General features: G+C 46.8%; 1 protein-coding gene across 1 annotated transcript; it reads right to left on the bottom strand.

Moving 5' to 3' along the window:
• Positions 1-502: 502 nt before the first annotated feature.
• On the bottom strand, positions 503-15,710 carry ecpas (Ecm29 proteasome adaptor and scaffold; the record flags this gene model as incomplete). Its single annotated transcript, XM_079219253.1, has 49 exons — positions 503-1,423; positions 1,668-1,739; positions 1,835-1,923; positions 2,011-2,116; positions 2,261-2,405; positions 2,517-2,709; positions 2,849-2,892; positions 2,986-3,197; positions 3,304-3,501; positions 3,620-3,686; positions 4,479-4,570; positions 4,663-4,729; positions 4,863-4,952; positions 5,055-5,120; positions 5,211-5,361; positions 5,565-5,683; positions 5,773-5,820; positions 5,949-6,054; positions 6,334-6,413; positions 6,530-6,697; positions 6,777-6,894; positions 7,015-7,083; positions 7,159-7,273; positions 7,392-7,446; positions 7,883-8,028; positions 8,504-8,627; positions 8,792-8,893; positions 9,053-9,225; positions 9,474-9,645; positions 9,741-9,875; positions 10,088-10,179; positions 10,449-10,659; positions 10,761-10,841; positions 10,968-11,091; positions 11,285-11,388; positions 11,492-11,614; positions 11,734-11,800; positions 11,901-11,950; positions 12,069-12,144; positions 12,255-12,340; positions 12,470-12,589; positions 12,667-12,745; positions 13,007-13,146; positions 13,374-13,548; positions 13,656-13,802; positions 13,940-14,058; positions 14,395-14,511; positions 14,788-14,918; positions 15,689-15,710. 49 exons carry the CDS (start codon positions 15,708-15,710, stop codon positions 1,284-1,286), a joined length of 5,526 nt encoding a protein of 1,841 aa, XP_079075379.1. The 3' UTR covers positions 503-1,283.
• Positions 15,711-18,381: the final 2,671 nt, after the last annotated feature.

Here is an 18,381-nt window from a genome sequence, read left to right as displayed (position 1 = left end):
ATTCACGTCACAAGAAACCAGCTATTTGACTGAGTTGCTAATGTACGGTTACATTTCATAGACTTTATGAGCAAACAACATTTACTGCAGAGATGATATTCACTATTTAACAGGATTATTTCCACCACATCAAATGTGCAGGATTATTGCATTGGAAATAACATTTATATTTTTTTAGGGTGAGCAACACAGCAGTACACAGAACATGTACTAGTCTTAACCTTACAGGGGATTGTTGCAAGCCACATTTCATTGGCTGTTAGATGACATACTGTACGACTAGATAATGCAGCTGCTGCGATTGTACTTTTTTTTTTACCTCATTGGAAAAACAACATGAGAATAAAGTGCACGAGGTTTCGCTGACCATGCAGGTTCAACCTTTCCTTACCAGGTGTTTTGGTTTGTAACTAATACTCGTCTCAAGAGTTGGAATAAAATACATACAAAAACTTGTTTAAAACATTATTCTGTACGAGGACAAAAGAGTCACGTGTGAAAATTGTCATGGTAGTTTTATTTATTTTAATCAGGGACAAATTCAAACAACTATAGCATCGCTTTCAACTGAACAGTTTATTTAGTTTTCCTTTCAAGCCCTCGCTCAAGGGCCTGTGTTGCTAATCCACCTTGCAAACAGGAGCCGGACAGCGAAGTCCCCGGGACGCCACTCTTTACCACTGCGGCGGCCGAACAGAGAGGAAGTGTCCAAAGCCGACACGCAGCCGAGGTTTACAACCTGCTGTTCCGATATTTCATGAGGAGGCAAACCCACAACAGTAGTAAAAGTCCCCATTTTGGGGCCATAGATATACAGTGTCCACAAACCTAACACAAGGGTTTATATAGCATTTTCTTTTTCATTACGTTACCGTCCATTTAAACGAATCAAATAAAAATCGACACGTTGCAATTAACGGCTGCGCTCGCCGCTGCAAGTTGCGTCACTGATCTCTCTTCAAGCGCCGTCGGCCACAAACGGGAAATCAGAGTGTGTGTGTGTCAGCATGTGTGTGTGTGTCAGCTTGAGCGGAGCAGCTCACAGGTTATACGGAGAAGCAATGCAAAGACTTGAGAGGTTTAGTAAATATCCGTTTAAAAGATAATGACGTCAGACAGGAGTGTGTGATGTGTTTTGTTTCACTGATAAAGTAAAAAGTAAAAAGCAAAAAGGAGTTGATGCTCCATTTGGTTGTATTATTTTGTTTATGACTGTTTATCTGGCTGGCTTGGTGAGCTGTGTGTGTGTGTGTGTTTGTATTTCAGTGTGTGTGTATGTATGCTCAGGGTTGGCTCTGGATGTGCCTGCGCAGCTCCTGGGCCTTGTCCCTCAGGTCGGGTCTGCTGTCGGTCTGCAGCGTAGACAGCGAGCGCTGCAGCTGCTCCCGGCTCTTCACGGACATGCAGTCCCACTGCTTGCTGTCTGTCAACAGCACACAAGCGATGTCGATTGTTTATATGAGCATGTTGGAGAAAGCATCCAAGTGCATTACGAGACTGTAACCCGATGACAACCTCTCATTAAACTAAAAGAAGACAATAAGTCTCAGTATCATTACAAAAAAAACCTGACTGCGGTGAATGCAATAAGCAAAAGGAGAAGAGGAAACAAGAGCCTACGACCATCCAATGAGGAGAAAATAGGAGGGAAAAGTGTGAATACTGACCTCCGGTTCTCTTCACCATCAGATCCACCACCGACAAGGCCTCTGTCCTCACGGAGGAGTAACTTTTGTTTTCTGGATAAGAAAAAAAAAAAAGCAGCACTAACGTTAATAAAAACGTATTCACAGCGGGATGCCCAACTAGGCCGGCGTGCGGCGAGGCTCCTTACCCAGCGGGTGCGTGAGAGCGGCGCAGGTCTCCGCGAGGATCGGAGACAACACGGCCAAGTCCTCGCCGCCGTTCTCCAGCAGCAGCAACCTGCAGATTGGAAATGTTCACCGTGAGCGCCACATGACCCGCTGGATGAATTCAGGGGTTTCTTTCCCCATTGGCCCCGCCCCTTACCCCTTGAAGTACGCCTTCATGGACTGCAGCACAGCGAGCTGGACCCTCCAGGTGCTCAGCTTGAGCTTCTCACACATCAGGCTGCACACTGCCACCTGGAAAAGAGCTACAGACGGACACAACGCTCAGAACAATCATGCAACTACATTAGAACTGACACCAACAAGTTTTAAAGAACCCCCAGTTTGAGATATCAACATGTCAAACATGTCACGGTCTAAGCAGCGGTCCGGCTGCGTCTGGAACGTACCCTGAGTCTGCGGGTTTCGGGGCCAGGCCTTCCCAAGGGTCTCGAAGGCGCAGAGCAGGGCCTCCGTCTGCAGCTCCTTCTCCTTCACGTCTCGGTCGTCGTCCTCCATTGACCTCTTCGAGGCACCGCCGCTCTCCGGGCAGTTCTGTCGGGGGAAACGAGGCCAGAGATACGGCGGGATCAGATCGGACGTCTTCCATTGTGGCGCTTTAATAACAAAACGAGCAATATCGGCCGGAGTATAGGCGATCTAGACCTTCTTGATCAGGGGGAACAGGATGTCGGCCATGTCCCTGAATCGGTCCTCCTGGCTGCTGTGCAGCACGTCCCCGGCGCAGCGCAGAGCGGCCATCTTGTACACCAGACTCTCCTTACGGCATTCCTTCAACACGATCTCCAGCACCTCGGCGATGGTGGGCTGGCCTGCGCAGGGCTTCTTCAGCTCCGCGCTAAGAGCCGGGAGAATAATGGAAGCGTGTAAGTTACGTTTAAAAACAATATATTTATAAATAAATAAAACTATTAATTAATGTCCTTCAAATAAAACTTCCATTAGCAGGTAAAAGAAAGTTCTGCAAGGAATCTCACCTGCATTTGGAGACAACTGATCCAATGGCCTTCAGTAGCTCCTCCTGAAACAGGAAATAAATATACATGCATGAATTAATTTTGCGACAACAATCTCCTTCTTGCTTTTGTTCTGCCGTCGCGTCGTCGGCCGCTACCTTGCCCGCCCAGGTGCGCCCGGACAGCCCCTGCATTAGAGCCGTCAGCACCATGCCGAGGTGCGGCGCCACCAACGAGCCCGTCTGTTCCTTGGCAACGGTTGCCATGGCAGCCGCACCCTGAGCCTTCATCTTCCAGGACTGGGACTGCAGTGCCTTCTGCGTGATGGCGATCAGCTCCGTCATGTAGAGCCTGATGCCCCCGAAGCTGCCTGCAGTAACAACATGCAGTCAGATGTTGTGATTCATGGATTCATTAAAATAAAATATTTTTAAAAAAAACTGTTACAACTGTTGTATAAATGAGTGTTTCCCCACCTGGGACGTTGTCCTGCCACACCTCGGCCCACAGTGTCGCGTCGTGGCCTTCTCCCTTCTCCTCGTCGGGACCTGGCGCCTGATGCATTCCCAGGAAGGCCAGCGGCAGAGCGACCCCCGCGTGGGCCTTCAGCACGTCGGGGCTGTAGTGGCTGATGGCGTGCAGCGTCAACACGCATGACGACTTGTACACCAGCTCTGGGAGTGAGAGCGGAGGAGGAGGAAGAAGAGAGCAGAGTCCCAACGGCACTGTTGGCTTTAATGCACATAAAAACATCATATTGTGAGGACAAGTTGGTTTTTCCTGCCGTCTTACCTTCCTTCTCCAAGTACCAGCCGTTGAGCTTCAGTAGTAGTTTCTCTACGCTGCTGTCTTTTGCTGTCTGATGGGAGAAGGAGAGGGTTACTGAGGCTACATCATACTAATGCGTTTTCATTTTAAAACCATGTCCGCCCACACGGGCGTTTCAGCATTGTTTTCTAAATGATCTTGCGTCCACACCGCAACCTTTGAAAGCGCATATCAGCGCAAAAAGAGGGACCAGAGATTTCTTCCCTCGGACGAACTGTTGCTCAGTCACGTGATCGGGGCATGACGAATTAGTGAAGGACACGTCTCGTGACCGCTAAGACCCAATCAAGTAGCAAACTCGGAAATCTACCTCATCGTTTCAAAACTCCTCCGTTTTTCGGTGCTCTAAAACTGCCATGGTGCGGACGCTCAGTGAAAACTTTGCAAAAGATATGCGTTTTAAAATGGAAACGTAGCGGCGTGGACCGTTCAACAATTACACAGGGTTCATACACATTTTGACCAACGGATTTCCATGATCAAACATTTTGTGAAATCTCGGTGTAAACATGAAAAAGTGAGAAAATGTATTTAAACTAACAATGAGAATTCCAAAGCATACAGTAAACCTTAAATGACAATAGTTTGATTAAAAGAATAAACATTTATAGATAGAGTATGCCTGCTTATTTTTTGAGTGTCTTTCTTTTAAAAGCAATTATTTCAAACTCAGCGTAAATGAACGTCATGAACACATGAATATAATACATTTCCATGGCTTTTCCAAAACCTGTGGGATTTAATTTTTTTCAAGGACTTTTCCATGAACAAGCCCTGCTGTAATTATTATCACAAACATTGTTCCAACAGAAGCGGCGCTCACCCTGACCAGGTGTCCCAAAGCAAAGGCAAACGCTTTCTGTACGACAGTGCTTCTGTCATGGATGCCGCTCAGCAGAGCGCTCATCAGTTTACCTGAGAACAGAACGAAACAAAATCTTTGTCATGAGATTACGTGCGTAAAACATTAAAAACACATGACAGAGCAAGAGATGCGCTTCTTGTACCCGAGTACGGGGTGAGGTCCTGGGGGCACTGCACTGTGAGCGAGACGATTACACTGGCACAGCCTCCCTGTGTGGGGAAACGGAACGGAGACGAGCATGAACAGGCCGGCTCGATACACTGCGTCTTTACGTACATACGTCCTGAGACAAGGGCCGACATTCAAGAGACGGCTTAAGCGGAAAAGAGGTGCGAGGTCTACCTTGGTGCCCAAGCCGACTCCACTCTTCAGCAGCTCACAGAGCCTGGGAACCAGCTCGGGCAGCACGGAAACGTCGAGGTGCTGCAGACACTGAGCACGGGGAAACACACACGAGACGGGTCGTCACAAAACAGAACGCGCCGGCTTTTGTCCCGCATTTAGTCAATTATTCATGATGTTTTGGTTCCCCACCATGTTAACGGTCTCCATCATCGGAGAGGACTTGGCGGCACTCAGCCTGGCGGCGTCCATGGCACTCTGGAGAAGCGGAAAGAACGCAATTCATAGTAAGAAAAGGGCTTTGGCCGCCAGACATTGGGTGGAGATGCATCAGACAGCCGAGGTTACCTTCTCCTCTTCTGTGGCTCTGAGGCTGAGGTAGTTGAGGACCTGAGGCTCCAGGGTGCTGAGGGCCTCCAGCAGGGCCGGGATCAGCCGGGAGGCGTGAGGCTTTAGTCGGGCACCCGCCGTCTTACTGACCTTGACCAGGGTCTGGATGCTGGGAGGGGAATTTAACAGATTAGTTCAGGGAGACCGAGGCAGACGATGCTGCGGCTACAAATCAGAACTGAAACAAAGAGTCACACTGTTTGAAGAACTAAAAAAAAAGTGTTTAAGGACTTAATCTGCTTTAATTCAGCTGTGCTTAAACAGAGTGAGCAAATAACGAGCACCAGATCAAGGTCACACAGGAGCCGGTACCTCAGGGAGCGCACCTCCGAGACGTTGCTGACGATGCCCTTCTCCAGCAGCGTGGGCAACAGCACCGCCACCGTTCTCTGGGCCGCCGAGCCCGTGGACTCGCACATGCGAGTGCACACCTGGACAGGGAGCGAGACGGGAGACACTGGTACGTGAACGCGTACGCGCAGACAATCACAGGAGCCAGCATTGAGACGGACAGTTTTACCTTGCTGAGCGTCTTCAGCGTCAGGTCCGCCGCTTTCCTCACAGACTCCTGAAGCAAGAAGACGCGGTCAGGAATGGTTACAAGACGACCACTTGTAGTTATTCTGCTGTGTGATGTCTACTCTACATGACAGCCTCATACGATTCATCCTCATCGTCTAGTCGTTTCCAGCTCACCTTGATGTCGTCAAGGACTCTGAACAGTGTCTCCCACATTTCTGCCAGGTAATCGATGAGGTCGTCAGCTTGGCGGCCGCGAATCAGGTCGTTCAGGGCGAGGCAGCTGGAAGGATGATCAATCCATCAACAACAGATATCTTTCTTTACAGCGAAGGTTTCTTTACCTTAGGACTACAATATATACGTGTGTGTGTGTGTGTGTATAAATGCATTGTGGAGAATTTAGCTTTCTCAGTGAATTACCAGGCTAAATAAAACCGATTAAAGTAGAAAGATAACTAATAATAGTCAAATGTTGGGAGTTTTATGTGCCGTGTGTGTGTGTGTGTGTGTGTGTGTGTGTGTGTGTGTGTGTGTGTGTGTGTGTGTGTAGCTACTGCACCTGGACTCGCGGACTCTCCAGGTGTTACTGGTCAAGTTGGAAATGACGTCCTGCAGGATCTCCTTCAGATACTTATCCACCTGAAACGCATCAGAACAAACCAACGCCCGGCTGTTACTCCGAGTGACAAGAAGTCTTTTCTACATCCATTTTGTTTACGTACGTTTGTGCATGTTGCACAAGACTCCGCTCTTACCGTGGTCTTATCCGTGACCAAGGCGTCCCAGATGCTGGTCATGGCCTGACGAATGCCCAGGTTGGGGTCAAACTGGTAGCGGTACAGGCGGGGCACGATCTGGGGCAGGAACGGGGCCAGCTGCTCCCCGGCCTTGGACGCGATCATGTGGAACCCGAACGCTGCCCCCTGACAGGAGGAGAGGTGGTGGTAAGGGAGATGACCGGATGGGGAAACTGAACGACGGCGACGGATGAGAACGCGTTACCTTGCGGGAGTTCCACATGGCATGATGATTGGCCAGGTTCATGAACTTGTAGACCAGATCCGGCTGGTTCAGGTCGCTGGCCAGCGAGCAGAGCTCCTTGTATGTGGTCAGGCCGTGACTGCCGGGGGGGGGGGCATCCATGCGAGAGGGAGAGGAAGGTAAATGTGTGCAACACGAAGGCATTTCCGTTACATCCTGGAAAGCCAGAAATGTCCAACAGTGGTGACATCCGACTTACCCGTCTGGAGTTTTCCCCAAACCTTCTCCCTGGAACACCTCGGTGTCTTCTGAAACGGCATGTTTCACTCTGTTTGCAAAGATAAAGAAGAATTTATCTACATCTGTATGACCTCACTCCTTCACTACTCAACCGCCCACTCGCCTTTTGCCAGTCATGAGCGTTTCCACCAGGGTGGACACCAGTTCTTGCTGGTCAAGCTCTCCTCCCATCTCATAGACGAGGCCCAGGCCTTTAGACGCCACATCCTGACTCAGCTCTAGAGGGAGACATGGTTTGTTTCGTAATGTTGCACAGGTACAGTTAACAAGCATGAGCCGGTGTCAAGTGGTAACGGATCAATCCGACAGTCGGGTGAGAAGGAGGTCTCTTCTTACCGTCGGGGTCCGAGAGAACAGAGATGAACGCCACCTGAATCTCCTTCAAATGGGACTAGAGGAAAGACAACATTTTGGTATTACAAAAAAGAAAAAGGAGGATTTGAGTCTTCCAATTCTTTACCACAAAACTAAATGTAGCCCTCAAGCACTGGTGACTTTCTTCCTCATGAGCGTTTATGACAAATGTGAAAAACAATTGAGAACGGAGTTTAATGATGCAGGAGAGTGATTAGCCTAAACTTTGGACATTTTTCAAAAATGAAACAAACTGGCATGCTGTGCGAAGGTCTTAACTCCAGACCTCACTCTACAAAAACAAGGTCAAAGTATACCACCACCGATCATTTTTGTAATATTTTAAATCACTCAAAAAACAAAACAAAAACCAGTGACTGTCCAAGTTCTCTCTCTCTTGGTTAATCGTCCTTTAAACTGTGACTCCGTTCCTCTTTAGATTCAGGAGTACATCGCGGTACAAAAACACCCACCGTGATTTCCTTGTGTTGGCTGAGTTTCTTGACCAGAGACAGCAGCCATATGCAGGCCGCCTGTCGGACGTGGGGGTTCTGGCTCGGTATGTACCGGGCCAGGATGGACTTCAGGACCCAGGGAACCACGTCGTTATTTTTCACATCTAACGGGGGTGAAGGAAGAGAATGGAAATGTTTTTTTGGAGGGAACGAAAATGAATTAATCAATTTAGTTTTGAAGGGGGCATTTGAGGTGTTGGACTCAGTCGTCACGCATCTGATGACCAGCAGCCATGCAGAACTGCTCACCATTACGAGACCGTGACAAACCTGCGTCATTACGCAAGAGATGGTCAAAATGTGTGCGAACATAGCTTGAGAAATGACCAAATCCCAAAGTCAAGTACATATTTTGTATTTATTTATATAGCCCATTATCACATAGCGCACATTTGGCTCAAGGGCCTCAACAACCTGTACAGCACAGGGTTAGGGTTGGACCCTCGCTATTTTTTTTTTAACGTGGAACTAAATTGGAAGACACCTTCGTAAGAGCAACTGAGGAGCGATCCCGCTCACTGGATGGACAATGCTTGCAATAAATAGTCAAATTCAACTCCTGTAAGTGAAGGCCCTTACTTTGTGGCGGGCTGTACTGGTCCTCGGTGCAGGTCCATGGGTCTCTGGCAGCTCCGGAGCTGGTGCCTATTGCGACACTGGTTATAGCCTCTCCGACTGTAAACTGCAGCTCCACCTGTTTGGCCTTCAGACAGAAAAGAAGAGATATAATTGGAGCGATTTTCCCACTAACGAATCCCCGAAACAGCTTCGAGGGGAATGTCCATGAATGTTAATTATCTACGAGCGGAAGAATCCCCACTTCTGCCAAAGCTTTGCTACATCAGAGTCAGTGGGTGTGTTTCATACCTCCACAGAGTCCATGAGACCCTGCAGCAGCTTCTTCTGGTGAGGGAAGTCTCCATCTCCCACCGGTAAGTAACCCAAGGTCTGGATCGAACGCTCCTTCATCTGGATGTGAGAGACAAAGACGATACGCGTCACACATCTTTTGGCTCAAGATCCGCCACTCATTTAAGCAAATAAAATAAAAATCATACATGCACACTTCGTCGACGCCGGACAAAACGTCACAGCGCCCACTTCCTGCCGTGCCGTCCCCCTGGTTACCTTCAAGCTCTCCTTGCCAGAGGGGATGCGAGCCAGCAGGTTTTCCGTGGCCGACAGTTTGGTGAAGCCCGCCCCGTCGTCAGGGATCAGGAGGGGGCCGTTGCGGCCAATTTCTCCCAGAGCTGTGCAGGCTGCCACCGCCAGCAGCGCACTACTGCTGTCCAAGAAGGAACCTGGATGGAGACAGACAGACACACACACACACACACACACACACACACACACACACACACGCACACACACACACACACACGTGATTTAACCCATTTCTCAGTTATGAACCCAAACTGACAAAAGCTCTGCATTTTCAAGTAGTTTGTGTTCACACAAAAAGGTTTAATGGCAGATAAATGCCATTTTAACATACATTTATTGTACAGTCTGAACTGCAGGTAATCGTCGCAAAAATAAAATGGCATACCAATTGACTTGGTGGCCATGGCAACAAGTTCATCATCTCCTTGGGAGGTGATGCTCGTTTGCTGCTCCATGTCGTGCGTAGAGTCCTCAGAGGCAGCAGCTTTTTTCTTGCTCATGTACCTTCCCACCATGTATCCGAGAGCCAGGATGGCACCGTGCTGAGTCTCAGGACTCTGTGGTTCAACAAAACCAACCGACACAAGTTAAAAATGCACAGATATATGCAGATATATTTATACGAGTGCTCTGAGGAGACAAGTGTGCGTACATGGTTGTCCTTGGTGATTTTGAGCAGGTTGTGCACAGCCTCCTGCAGCTCGTTGCCCGTCATGGAGGAGACCACCACAGCATACAGCTGGGCTGCGAGCTCCCTCAAGTCCTCCTTATTTGTGTTCATCAGACTCTGGAGAGGAGAACGTCTGTTATTGCAGCTGATGCGAAGACTCGCAGTCATGCTCTTGGTTTTACAATATCGCGGGACGGCCAAGTGACTGGAGGAGTTGTTAAATGGTGCCGGTGTTTGTCTCACTAATGAATTACGGGCGCGATAAACCTCAATGTGGAATTGCCTCCGTCCTAAATCTAAATAAACACGAGCATCAACGGAATACTCACTTTGATCCAGTCAATTTTTTCAATAAATCTGGGAGACAGTATCTCTGGGCTGACGGACACCGCCTCCAGTAGACAGTACATGACTGGGATTCCTGTTGAGATGAAGAATATGGACACATGATTATCACAACCGTTCTTTTCTTTAAAATACCACAGATGAAAATACAAAGAATATAACAAAAAACATTCCTTAGAGGTTCAATAATTAACAAAACAAACCACTGCATTGATATTGCATGAATACAAGCTACTGGGGATCGTTACAAACCATCTTAAATGTTCTAAGAAGCCCGTTTTAACAATGCACACGTGACTTGACCCTGCGGCACAAAGGCCCAGAGGGAAGAGCAGTTTAACTCACCCCCGACAGCAGACAGCAGCTGCTGCAGCAGGTCCATGTAGACGTGGACGGGGTTCGTCGCCGAACCCTTCGACTCTTTTGGCTCAGCGGTCAGCAGTGTGCGGATGTACCGACCGATGGCCGGCGCGTCGTCCTGCATGTCGGTCAGGCGCGCCGACATGGGCGTCACCCCGGCGCTGTGGGCCAAGCACATCCTCAGGTAGAGCACGATCTGGGAAGATGGGGGGGGAGTTAGGCGTCTGCAGCAAAACAAAGAAAAAAAAAAGTGCAAACTCATCTAATGTCACAGCTTGATCGCCAATTCATATTTACCTCCCCAAACGCAGACGGGTTGAAAGGAAGACTGTAGGTTCCAACAGTGTATTTAGCTGGAGTCTTGATCCTCTGAACCGCCTGATAACCAGATTAAAAGAAGAAGAAAAGAAAGAGATTAAATCATTCTTTCGTTTTTGTAAAACAGGGTGTAACCAGGATGTTTTGTCTTCAAGAGACTGAAAAACTAAAAGCACAAAACCTCACCTTCTCCTGGACATAGGCCACCATGTCAGGAAAGGAGGGCATTCGCTTCGATCCCTCCTTCTCCGAGTTCTTCTGCGGAAAAACTCTCAGCACCTTCTGGGCCTCCGCGGCCACCTCCTCCCTCCTGGGAAAAAAAAAAACACATAACAGCTTATTTTACCTTCTGCAACACTAAGGAGAGTAAACGATGAACAACCTTATTCTTTTCAGCGTTAACCATCTCATCTGTATATGACAAGTGCTTTCACTAAAATGCTTATTTGTGTTAAGATTCATTTTGCCATTACGTGGAAGTTTTCTGTGTTTTCGGGACTTACGGGTCTCCGGCTGCCAGTAGCAGCAGGTATCTTGACGGCACGTGATCAGCTGCAAACACTGTGCTGGCAAACTTCATGGCCACCTGGCGAACCTGCACCTCGGGCTGCAATCAAGAGTTCTGGGTGAGGCCTCATACCGACTTACTAAAATCATCAAGATTAGTTTTTTTTGTGTCTTTATTGAACGAATATCTTGCGTGGACTCACCTTTCCGATGTATGCAGCCACCAGGGCCTCCATTAGGTTCAGCAGTGCCCCCTGCAGGTTGGCATAAGCACCAACCATCATGGACAAAGCTTCTTGAATGGCCAGACGGACGTCAGAATCCTCCTAAAGAAGATGACACAGATTTTTGGAAACATCAATATCAGACACTCCATTTGTACCGACTATCTTGTACCGTTAAACATGCATTTAACGTCAAGATGTTTCACAGATCTTCCACTTACCTTGCACATGGACTCAAAAAACTGCTGCACAAGTGCAATATCCTTTGTGAACAGCTGCGGCATGCGGCTAAGAGAGGAGATAACATGTAGAATATATTTTAAATACTAAAACCCAAAACCTGTCAATGTTTAAGAAAGAAAAAAAAGGGGGAGTTATTTAATTTTACCTTGACAGCTTTCCAACAGCAGAGTAGGCCATACATAGTAACTTAGGATCCTGCAAGAATAAATGTTGTTTTGTAGGTAGGTGTGTGTATACATATATATTATATCTCACATTATTCAGTAAACACAGACAATGCAGTATGAATGCGTGTTGTCATGTGTAGTTTTACCTCCTTGTATTCATTGATGAGCTTGGTGAGACCATTAAGCAGCATTAGTCCCAAAGGTTTATTAGTGTCAGGACATCTGAAAAAAACAAAAGCCAAAATATTATTTTTCAAATGCAAAAATAATAATATTAAGAAATGAAACATGGATGTAACTAGAAAAATAAAAAAAATTTAAACTTCTCTTACATCATGCAGATGTGATGGACAAACTGCAAGGTGAGAGACAGAAGTTTGTTGTTGGTGTTGGCTCCAAACAGACCATCATACACAACCTGGAGAGGAAAGGAAAGCAATGATTACGCCGCACACAGGAGCATTTGGAAAAAGGATTTAGCCCAACGCCAGGCTTCTTTTGAAAAATCCAGAATACACAAACGTACCGGCACGGGTGGGTAGCCTACCTGGATGTTAGCTGGAAAGCACTCTGCGGCGAGGCGGGAGCGCAGAAGATGTGGCAGGATCTTCAGCTTGACTCTGGTGCTCACTGGCTCGTGTTTCAACTCTTGCTTCACATTACCTCCCTAGTGCACATACATGAAACAGTTTTATAAACATCTAATGTTTGAAAACTTCACAGGTAACAGTCAAGTTTAGAAACCTTGGATTTAAGAGGAACGTCCCCCAGATACACTTTGTACATCTTGTTGATAATTAGAGGATTGTTCCAATCGATGATGCTGGAAGAAAAGAAAACAAGGACACGACCAATGAGATGAAGAAAGGTTTGTACTTTCAGCATCTCTTTCAGAAGGAATTAGATAACAGCATGAAAATATTGTTTTTAAATCAGCAATGAGTCATTGAAATAAATTGTGATTTTAAAGCACAACAAGTACACCCAACATGATAATGAATTGTATCATATGGAGTTAAAAAGGTGAGACGACGTGCATATGGGTGACTTGATGAACCGGAGATGATTCAGCTCCTTCACCAACCTCTGTTTGCTCTTCAGCTCCAGATCAGCCGCGGTGGCCACACCGTGTCGAGTGTCGCTCGACGCCACCACCAGGTGCACCACGGTCTCCACCTCCGGGATTTGCTTCGCCTCCATGAACTTCACTATCCCCAGTTTACACTGTTCAGAACAAACACCGGATGAAGAAATTATAATCAGTCTGCAGCTCTTAAAATACAGGGGCTCAGGCATAACATGTTTTATTAATTATCCATAATCTGTTAGCATTTTGAATTGAGCCATTTAAGAACCTGTGTTCAATTTTAGAGACATCTTATGTTAAATTGAGGGCGGCTTTAGTCTGAAAAATATAGCCACCACTCAGTCCTCCGGCTGAGTGATTGTACCTGCTCTAGCTGCTCAGCGCTCCACTGGGCCTCTCCAATCACCCTCTTGGCAGCATAGACACTCATCCCGGGAGGAGGCTGGGGGAGACCCGGGCCAACTGCGGCCACCGTCCCCTCTGCAGGACTTCCCAGGGAGGCTGGAGCAGGGCGAGTCGGGGATTCATTCAGCACGAACCTGGAGTAGCCGGGGAGAGAGAGCAAGTCAATGTTCGTGTTCAAACGCTGAAGAGTTCGACCCCTTTCCAATAACAATACCACACAATACCCAAAGCACAAACTCACCCGTAAGGCATCAGTAGAACATCCAACATGAACTCCAGCAGCAGCTGCACGGTCTTTGGCCTCTCAGATAAGTTGAACGGAGACACAATCTTCTTGTCTGCAGGATACTTCATATGGTAAAGAGTGGGGATCAGCAGGTGCATCAGGCTAAGAGAAGAAAGTGAGAGTGAGGCAAAGTCACAGACCGACAAGGAACCATGGAAAGTATCCGTGTTAAACGGTTAATCCAGTATTGTGATAATAGTAAATATGCTTGTGCTGGTCTTGTGTGAGCACCCCCTCACCTATCCTGCTGTGGCTGAGGCTTGCCCTCCATGGCAGTGAGAAGGGTGGGGGCCAGCTCGCACTGTTTTCCCACCTCCAGGCGGGGGTAGCCCATTTTGATGTAGATGATAGTGAAGTTCTGCAAAATGCGTGGATTAAACAATCGTCATTTCCCATCTAAAATTACACAGCGCTGCTGAAAACTAAAATGAAACCCACATCAGTGAAAACTAAATCTACCATTTTTAATATACGGTATTAAAACAGACTAGTATATCTGTTATTAGTTACTGTAACTACTTATTAGTAAGATTACCAGTAATCGATTACGCATGCAAAAGCTTTTACATGCTTTACTTTCAATAGTGATGGCAGGCACCAACACATTTTAAAAAAAAGCCTAACTCTTTCATTGCTTCATGAATGGATACGTATTGGCTACATAAGAACCACGTTCCAAAACGTTGATCCTCACCGTCACAAAGGAAGCGGCTGCGGGATCTTGGTACTGCACCAGCAAAGTTTCCACTGGCAGCTGAATCTTCGGTCTACTTTTTATCCTCTTGTTCAAATGGACCAACAACTCCATCACCTGGCAGAGGAGGCACAGAAAGCTCAGCGGCGGTTTGATCAACACATGCGGACAGTCTCTGGCAAAATTGGAGGATCGAAGGCCACAAGCATGTTTGCATACAATGGAAGTGTTATGGCTTTGAGTTGTTTGACTAAAAAAAAGCCATTATCTGAGGGGGAGGGGGTCTGATGGCCTTTGAATGCAAACTATTCACATTTCTCTGAGGTGCAGCTCGAGCAGAGACTCACGAGTCCTTGTAATCTCCTTTAAAGACACAGACAAGACCCATCTTACTTTCTTCCGCACGCCCTCCTGGACGCTGGAGAGCTTGAGGAGCACAGGCGGTAGGAACTTGGAGATAATGTCCTGGAGCTGCTCGTCGGTTTCTGCGTGGCCCAGGCGGAGGAACACGCGTTCCAGTTGATCTGCAAAACAACAACAAAATGACATTGATCAACTCTTATGTCTCATTTTCTGGGTGGTGACCAAACGCGAGACCAGTTTAGAAGGAATAACAGAAAAAAAAGTGCTATAGTTGCACAGTTTTCCCAATTCAAATATGGAAGCACAGCTCCATTGTGGGCTTTATGCAACCACATGATGCAACAAAAAACAACCGCTGTGCGGCATTCAGCTTCAAACAGGAGGCTGTGAAATACACATGATTACAAGACAGACAGTGGCCAGATTGAGTGAGAAGCTCACCCTCCCAGCTGATGAGCCGGTGCAACAATCACACCTTCTCTCACCCTCTCCGTTAGCATGGTTCACTAACCCGGTTAGCTACATCCACTGACAGACCACCAACGCATTTCATATAATTTTGACGCCACGCCACCGTCTTCGCACGACCGCTGACACCTTCCGCATTCAGTCCTAAACACTTAAGTCTTGAATCTACAACTCAAACGCGTGTCTAACGAACATGTATTAATAGCATGTAGGTGATAGTTTCATTTCGACCATGACTGGGCAAACGGCCTCCAGACGTTAGCATGCTAGCTAGCTGTACAGCCGAGTAGCTAGCCGCCGTCCCTTCGCCAGCTCTTAACTGGAATAAGCTTTATCGTTACTTTAAAAAAAACACATCGCAGTGGTGAGAATAATGAAGGGCTACTGTTCGTTTGATTTTTTTCAGCCACGAATACAGCATTCAATGAGATATTAGTCACCGATACCGCAGAAAGAAACTTACTGAGTTCATCCTGGGCAGCCATGTTTGCAGACTCGCATTAGCGACCCGCACAGGTCACTGGCTGTAACTGCACCCTCTAGTGCCACTCCTTCACTGGCAGCCGCTGACTGGTATCATCATTTAGTTTGATTTGATAACCCTCGTTTACGGCGGTGCAAAACTGACAAATGGGGTTCATGAACATTACAATAATACACCAAGCTACATATTATGTCACAGCACACGAATGCTGCTGTGTTGTATCGTTTTCGGATTTCAGGTCATACTAATACACACATATTAACAGCAGATGCTATTTTATTGTTAATGCATTTAACACTTGTTCAGAGTAGATTGTGTTTGTGTGTTGTTTCAGGTCAAGATAATGCACAAAAAAGAATGTTTTGTTTGATAAGTTATGGCTGAATTTAGCTGCTTCAGTTTCAGGGTCTCTGCTGTTGTTCATGCTGACTCCCTGACACACTTTCATGAATAACTGCAATACTTAGAGCACATGGAGTCATCAGCTGAGATGAGTCAAATGGTGTTTAATTTGCATTATTAGATTTGCTGATAAGATATTTGGCCAGTGTTATAATAGAAAACAAAATCAAAAACATAATAAGAATTAAGACATCACATTCTGCAACATAGGGAAAGCTGAGAAGACAAAGCAAGTGTAATGCCAAAGTAAGATAAACACAAACAAGATAATTATTTTTCACAAACTGGCAACACAAAAGTGAATTATGAAGCAATAATAAAGTTATTGGTATAAACTAATAAGTTACAACGTATACACTGTACCTTATTTTAAAAAAGTGACACAATAAACCATAAAAAAACGTGTTAGTCAATAAGCATATTTATAGGGGGGCATATATATATAAAGCTCCCTCCATATATACTTATATTTATTTATTCATGGGGAGCATGTATACATATATGTATATATTGTTTTATATATATGGAGGGAGCTTTATATATATATATATATATATATTTTTTAATATATATATATATATATATATATATATATATATATATAAAATAATACATAATTAAGTATACAACTGAAAAACGCGTCAAGGCGAATGCATAAAACATAAAAAGTTGGCCATAAAGCTGTTAAGGCTTTGCCATAAGGCTGGAGATGCAGGTGCACGTTCCACCACCACTGGCTGCGTTCCAGTTCCTGGACTCTCCTGCTGCTCCTCAGATCTCGCGGCGCACGGAGACGTCGACACACCGCGTTCTGCCTTCCGCCGCGCTCGTGCCTGTTTGCACGCAGACGCCGTTGAGCCGGTCTGGAACGCGTCCCTCGTCTCACTGGAAGCAGCAGCAGCAGCAGCCGGAGTAGCTGTCATGTGAATCAGCTGGACGAACAAGGAAGGAGATAAATAACAACACGACTCCGTCTTTCTAAATCAAGGTAAACACTATATACACAATGGAAACGACGCGTTGGGATACCGGCGTTAAAACGGCGTCCCGGTAGCTAGCGCTGAACCCGTTTATCATGAAGCGGTGTGTGCATTTCGTGACTACTGTGCAGAATTAGCTGAGCTATCACAGCTAACCGTTAGCGACTGCCACCTAAAGAAGTTGGCAGTTCGCTCGTGCCCACGGGCATATCGCCCCGTGTGCACGGTCATTGTTCCTCCGCTTAATGCTAAACACGTACGGCGTCGACGAACGATGCACACGCGGTACACACACACGCACACACACACCAGACTCACTCGTTTGTGCCACACAAAGTCTCAGAGCAAAGCGGCAGCAGCAGGCACAGCGCGGGCCTGTCTGCAGCCACCTCGCGAGGGGCATTTAAACCCCGTCCACTTGTGTTTGAGAAGTTAGCTCGCCGATGTTGCGGCTAGGTTAGCTTAAGAGCTAGCATGGCTTTATTACCCCTCCTCCCCCGAGGGCTTTAAGCCATGCACCGTGAATGAACGATACAATTCAAGTAAAAACAGAGCCCACATGAGCCTCACGTTATCATGTAACTAGGTTACATGCATGTTATCTTAAGAGCCGTTCAGCCCCCGTGCTTGGCATCATAACAAAACGTAGGCTAGTTAGCTAGTTAGCTAGCTTTGTAGACAACAAAGCTCAGCCAAGCTACAGACGCTCGTGTAGTATTTACGGGTCTGCTGAGATTTATTCGTCCCTGGGCTTCAACAAGGTTTGTTTTTAATTAAAAGCAGGCCGAATAATGCCCGGCTGAGGATGCCTCATGTGTCGAAACCACTGTTGTAATATTGAAACAAAGACTTAACACGTTGTGTGTAAACACTGTTAGGTTAGCTGGTTTTAGTACAACTTGCAATTGCCTGTTACGTAACCGGGTCGCACGCCATTATAATGGTGTTTGCAGCACTATGGGGAGATTTCAGGGTGAGCATCCCCGCAGCGTCCCTCGGGGGAGGGGGGCAATGTGATCCTTTGTCTGGATGCACAGCAAAGTCAGAGTTGGGAGTGGGGTGGGTGGATGGGACACAATCCGAAAAGGGTTGTTGGCATGAGGAAGGATCAAAGGACCAAATTGAAATTGATTGTATCTCTACCTCCATCTGGTGGTTCGCCTTCCGCCATTACACACACCAGCTAAACACCTGCAGATTACAAACCTGTCAATTCCATCTAGCGTGCACATTTTGTAGTAGTATATTTATTGTATGCATTTGACGAGGAAAAAGCTAAACACCGGCACT

This window comes from Taurulus bubalis (assembly GCF_910589615.1).
Source record: "Taurulus bubalis genome assembly, chromosome: 6".
Taxonomy (NCBI): Eukaryota; Metazoa; Chordata; class Actinopteri; order Perciformes; family Cottidae; genus Taurulus; species Taurulus bubalis.
This window is presented reverse-complemented; position numbering and strand designations above follow the sequence as displayed.